The sequence below is a fragment of the Ischnura elegans genome, chromosome 3, assembly GCF_921293095.1.
Source record: "Ischnura elegans chromosome 3, ioIscEleg1.1, whole genome shotgun sequence".
In the NCBI taxonomy this organism is placed as follows: Eukaryota; Metazoa; Arthropoda; class Insecta; order Odonata; family Coenagrionidae; genus Ischnura; species Ischnura elegans.
Genome location: NC_060248.1, coordinates 114,029,287 through 114,035,652, shown reverse-complemented (window position 1 = coordinate 114,035,652; position 6,366 = coordinate 114,029,287). Strand labels below are relative to the sequence as shown.

The following is a 6,366-nucleotide window of genomic DNA, read 5'->3' as shown; positions in this document are numbered from 1 at the left end:
CAGTTCCCCTAAGGACTTAATTCTCCTCACCAAATCAATTCAAGCACTTTTGGGAAGCTTTCCCAATCCATCCAGACGCCCAACAAAACCAATGGCAAGGCCTTAAATGGATATACTTTAAGATATGCTTTGTAACATTTAAGTGTGACAAGAGGGGAGAGTGAAAAAATTGGTGCATGGAGTGAAATTAAAGCAAATTAACGGCGAGCTCGTACAGAGGCATTGTGATATAAACAAATTACATAGGAAAAATATAAGTCTACTCAAAGATTGCCTTTTTACTGTTCAAAGGGAGGAGACATTTCACTTGCAAAACAGGCAGTTACCTTTGGATTTCTGGGCTGGCAGGAAATGGCCCTGCTAATTTCTATACCTGGTATGGGTATTGTGGGCTAGTACCAGTAAATCTCATCAGTTTGCACAAAGGCCATAGCAACCCATTAAGAAAATCACAACATAGCGACAAAGGAGGTATATTGGATAAAAACAAAAATGCCAAAGTGAGAAGTAAAAAATGGGGAGGGCCCAAAAGACCCCATCCCAAAAATGTAGTCATTATCCTCTGAGGAATCTCGGGGAAAACTTCAAAGCCTCATTCACAACTTTTTAATGAATCAGAGGTCCAAATCCAAAGGAGGCTTGGTATATTTCAGTGAACGAATATACGAGTCGAACTACAAAAAAAAAAAAACACTGGTATCACCTCTACTCATTACCTTCACGAGTAATAAATACACACATGTATTAGTCTGTTTTCCACAAATCTGCTAATTGCTTTAGGTGGGGATAGAAGTGGAATGCAAGAGAGGAGGAAGAAAATAAACCAACCAGCCACATAGAATAATAACCCTAATGAATGTATCCTCTACTTTGCAGAAATGCACCTCAAAACTTAAGTCTTCTTCCTACCCACCCCATCTCGATCCATTAATCCCCCCCCTCAAAAATATACACACCTACATACACTGCTAAACGATTATCCACAAGAGTTATATTAATTTGAAGGTCAATCTGGGCAAGGAGCAAAGTGATTCACCCCAGAAATGAAGGAAGGAGAAGAGTGGAGAAAGAGACACGAGGAGGAAACAGACTCGAGGTTTTGGATGTGACACCCATCATATTTGGTGATCTGAAGGCTCAGGTGGAGTACATTTACCGTTATCATCATCAGTGGAAAGAAATAGATGCAGCTATATGAAGTTTCTGAAGCAAAATAGAAAATAACATCTCAACAATATGTTACCTGCACCTCTTTCATTAGATGAGAAGTGGGTCGTACAAATTTCTACGAGATTTCAATTGTGAAAAATTATACAACAATGAACAGGGATTATTCCTTTCTCATACAAACTGAATAGCACCCTTTATGTGGTGGAATCCTTCAGAGCAGCATGATGTCAGACTCAACAACTTTTTAACAAATCCTTAATAAGGGAAAGTCAACTGCAGTGTCCTCCATGTGTTTGTTTACCCATGACAATTACTAAGGCAATTTATTAAGATGTTCCGGCAGAAGTTCAATGCCAAGGATTAGATCTTAAATCACAACCTTAACGACCCACGGTGGTAATGACAAAGTCTCATTAGGATATCCCTACAATAAGTACAAAATTTTCCTAAAATTAGGGGACTGGGAGAAAAACCATTTTCCATCAGAGTAATCTCGAATTTGTCTTTCCAACTGTTGGCCCAAGCAAATTGTGCAAAATTACTTAAAAATAGTACGAAATTAGTCTTATATCGCTAGTATTCTCAATCATTTGGTCATCAAGATCTGAAATGGGTACCACTAATTTGGATGTCTATGTACCAGACCAAAAGAAATTCAAAGAGGCCACTTTTGTAAACTAACATCAATCACTTCCTTCTCACTTTTAGTAGGAGCAACTAAGTTGTACACGATGCAATTAAAAGGTGAGCAATGAACTGAAAAAAATTTAATTCCCAAACCGGTCCACTATCCACTTCAGAGAAAATTATTCACCAGCCACATCCACGTTTCATCTGCTTGTACTTCCTAACAAGAACTTCCGTAAAAATCGATTAGTACATGGGGGTCACCCTTCTTCCCTCAGTCAACAAGAATACGGCAAGATTGTTGCTTAAAAAACTTTTTGACTACCCCACATACAGAGAAATTCAACTTAAGCATCTAATTTAAGTGCCCCCCCCCCCCCCCCCCAGCATGCAATTTCTCGAGGCTGTTTCACCAATACATCGGATGTGATCACAGCAAACAGGATTTCCACAGCAGGAACCCATTTCAGCAGATAGTAAAGAATCCAATTCATTCATGTACAAAATGAATCTTACCTCTGTATTTGAAAAAGGCCCCTCTAGACCGCTCCACATCCGACAAACTAAGGAAGGTCAGGATTGAAGAATAAAAAGAAATCAAACAAGCGACTCATGCTTGGTCAGATTTATTCAGATGCATCATGACAGGCATCGATGTGGAATGATTTGCTTTCAGAGACTGCTTGTCAATAAAAAATAACATGATCAAGTTTAGTACTCTTCAGCACCCTCGCCCTCTCCTTCCACGGAGTCCATGCCAACCTCCTCGTAATCCTTCTCCAGGGCAGCCAGATCTTCACGGGCCTCTGAGAATTCACCTTCCTCCATACCCTCACCGACGTACCAGTGCACAAAGGCTCTCTTGGCGTACATCAAGTCGAATTTGTGATCCAGACGGGCCCAGGCCTCTGCAATGGCAGTGGTGTTGCTCAACATGCACACAGCACGCTGAACCTTGGCCAAGTCTCCTCCAGGTACCACGGTGGGTGGCTGGTAGTTGATGCCGACCTTGAAACCGGTGGGACACCAGTCCACAAACTGGATGGTGCGCTTGGTCTTGATGGTGGCAATGGCAGCATTGACGTCCTTGGGTACAACATCACCACGGTACAACATGCAGCAGGCCATGTACTTTCCATGTCGTGGGTCGCATTTCACCATCTGGTTGGCTGGCTCAAAGCATGCGTTGGTAATCTCAGCGACTGATAGCTGCTCGTGGTAAGCCTTCTCTGCAGAAATGACTGGGGCATAGGTAACAAGAGGGAAGTGGATACGTGGGTAAGGCACCAAGTTGGTCTGGAATTCAGTGAGATCAACATTGAGGGCACCATCGAAGCGGAGGGATGCTGTGATTGAGGAGACGATCTGACCGATGAGCCTGTTCAGATTGGTGTAAGTGGGTCGCTCGATGTCAAGGTTGCGCCGGCAAATATCGTAGATAGCTTCATTGTCAACCATAAATGCACAGTCGGAATGCTCGAGGGTAGTGTGGGTCGTGAGGATTGAGTTGTACGGTTCGACGACAGCAGTGGATACCTACAAAAAATATGAAATACATTATCACCACAACTTCCACCAGAGGCGAACGAAAATAATTACAAACAAAGGATAAGAAGACAAACCTGAGGAGCTGGGTAGATGGCGAATTCCAGTTTACTCTTCTTGCCATAATCAACTGAGAGCCTCTCCATCAACAGTGAGGTGAAACCGGAGCCAGTGCCTCCTCCGAAGGAATGGAAGATGAGGAATCCTTGCAGACCCGTGCATTGATCGGCCAGCTTGCGAATACGGTCCAAGACTAGATCAACGATTTCCTTGCCAATAGTATAATGTCCACGGGCATAGTTGTTTGCAGCATCTTCCTTGCCTGTGATCAGCTGCTCGGGATGGAACAGCTGACGGTATGTGCGGTCCTCACCTCATCTGAAACAAGAAATATCAAGGTGAAAATTTCGATCGTGCGACGAAAAACTCTTCGACACTATCCATGATTAAAAACACAAATGGCAATGTCCACACCATTATATTTAACACTAACGACCGACCATGGTTACGACACATTTTCAAGGTAAAAGAATATGACACTGTCGAAACCATGGTCGCTCGTTAAGTGTTAAATAAAATACGTGTGGAAATTACCATTTGTGTTTTAATCATGGATATAGCAATATTCCACAAAATTAAGCCTGAAACGATTGTATATCCTCAACTCTACACTTGGACAATGAAAGCGCAATAATCTCACTTTCTTAGGGCAAATTTCTGACATAAGAACGCCCATCAAGACCCAATCCACCACTTTAAGAAACAATGAGTCACTGGGCGAGAGTCAACGCCGGCTAACTCTTCTCGAGCATTACCCGTGGCACACTGAGCTCACACTTTATGAATAAATAATTGGTTAACATATAGTAATAATAATATAAAGGTCGAACACCCTCATTGAATGACTAAAATCATTTTACCTTAAGCGGACGTAAGGAACTATGGAATAGGAAGCCGCAATCGCACAGCATCCGCTACGAAAGTAATACGAAAATAATTGAAACGTTCGTTTGCTTCGCGATAAAACCGCGGATTCATACGCGCCCAGGAAATTAATGACAACATCCAACGATCATAATGATAGAAAAGGTATCCTATTCCACATGAATGAAGACTAATATTGTAGAAACCGAATGCTCACCAACTACAGTAGGTTCCAGATCAACGAAAACGGCCCTGGGTACGTGTTTCCCCGCGCCGGTTTCGCTGAAGAAGGTGTTGAAGCTGTCATCACCTCCACCAACGGTCTTGTCTGAGGGCATCTGCCCATCAGGCTGGATGCCGTGCTCCAGGCAGTACAATTCCCAGCAGGCATTACCGATCTGAACACCAGCCTGTCCAACGTGGATAGAGATGCACTCACGCTAGAAGAAAAAGAAATAAATATGAATTACAAGTAACCCGACTTTCACAAATCTTCACCTACATCCAACGGCACGATACTACGAAATACTAATACCAAAACGCCCCTCAGAATCACCACTTAAATGAAATCCCGCACGCCCCAATTCAAATTGTCAACGATTCCTCTTTTCAATGGAATCAATGATTTGAGAACTCTCCCGCCAGCGTCCGGTACACAAAATGGCGGTTTCCGGCTGCAGTACTACCTCGTAATTCCCATAGGTGCTGATATCCCCAAAGATGCCATGCAATATCAACAGAACTTATCGTAGACATATTGTGAACTACTCACCATTTTGATTGATTTCTTCAACTAACAATTTGCAGAGAAGAGAATTAAGTCTTGCAGCGAGCTTGGTCTAGCTGAGTCAGGGAGCCGTTCCAAACTTGCAATGGCGTTCTCCGAGAAATTTCTGTTTTATATAACTAGAATCACGTGACTGTTTCAAGCATTCTCATTGGCTGCGAACCTCGGGGTGCGGTCATCGTCTGCTGCAGAGGCGGTTGGCACTCCGCAAGTCAAACCCACGCAGTAAATCCCACTTCCTAAAAAGCTCTCTTGTCTTTCCTTTTTACCATCTCAAAATTATTATATATTAATTTTATCGACAAAATTATAGTTTTTATAATACGTTCATCTCTTAAATTGCTCATTATTCTACACTTGACTAATATTTCAACTGACATGCCGGTCAACGTGCAAAATATACCTATTATTATTTAAAACTGTTATAAATGGCACCGGTGAGGTCTAATACGGTGTTCTTCATAGCTTATGTGGTTGGAAATTTCTTCCAGAATACCTCTTTTTGACCTGATTTCGAATGTACGGTAGTTTAAATGTAGGATCGCCATAGCCACCGTGGGGTGTTAACAATTTTAAATTTTCATCTTGTACAGTCGCGTTTTCCGTACAATTTCTTCGCTATTATTGTCGAGGATTGATTGTATTTAGCTCATAAAATAATGCCTGTTTTCAATATCTATTCCGAAATTCTTCTATCCTTAATCATGTCGGTTTGATGGTATGTGTGGCGATTTATTATAGCATTAGTATTCATTGGTATCTCTTCTTTCTGCTTCTTTCTACTAGTTATTATTTCTTATAATCAAATCATTGTTTATGTTGTGTAGTACCAGATTATCCATTCATGTGTTACGCCGGAATTGTTTTTAATTAGCCCATACAATTCTTTTAGTTATGCAGCTGTCGTGTTGTTAATTTTGAACTGGTAATATTTAATTATCTTAACATATATTCAGTTGGAATCTTTGGTTGCTCATCTTCTGGAATGATGGTCTACCAAGATCTAGGTGTTCACACTTTTTTGTGACACAATAATGAGGTATTTATTGACATTCTGAGCAGGACATGGTCCGTATTGGATCATCGGTTGACATTCACATTTGAGATTTCTTCCGATTCCTCCCTTAGCATTGAAATTTTTCTCTTGTGTAAAATTTATCTTTTCACAGTAAGACTCGAGTTTTTATATAGTTAATTTTGAATCAAGGTATCTTCTTTTAGGAATGTTAATAGTAGCTTTTATTGTTGAAAGAGGATTTACCGAATACTAGGTGTTTTCACTTTATGTTGACAAAATTTAAAGGTATTAATGG

The 6,366-nt window shown here is 41.1% G+C and overlaps 1 protein-coding gene across 1 annotated transcript; it reads right to left on the bottom strand.

Annotated features, from left to right (window-relative positions):
- Positions 1–2,407: 2,407 nt before the first annotated feature.
- LOC124156384 (tubulin alpha-1 chain-like) lies at positions 2,408–5,153 on the bottom strand. Its single transcript, XM_046530911.1, has 4 exons — positions 5,039–5,153; positions 4,473–4,706; positions 3,420–3,710; positions 2,408–3,333 (listed from the first exon to the last, which is right to left on the bottom strand). The coding sequence occupies exons 1-4, from the start codon at positions 5,039–5,041 to the stop codon at positions 2,509–2,511; spliced, it is 1,353 nt and encodes a 450-aa protein (XP_046386867.1). The 5' UTR covers positions 5,042–5,153; the 3' UTR covers positions 2,408–2,508.
- Positions 5,154–6,366: the final 1,213 nt, after the last annotated feature.

Bases quoted from the DNA above. Each gene is read 5' to 3' on its own strand.
- LOC124156384 (XM_046530911.1), bottom strand. The intron at 3,711-4,472 runs GTTTCTACAATA...AGATGAGGTGAG, and splicing joins CTGTAGTTGGTGAGCATTCG to GACCGCACATACCGTCAGCT. The intron at 3,334-3,419 runs GTTTGTCTTCTT...TATTTTTTGTAG, and splicing joins CCATCTACCCAGCTCCTCAG to GTATCCACTGCTGTCGTCGA.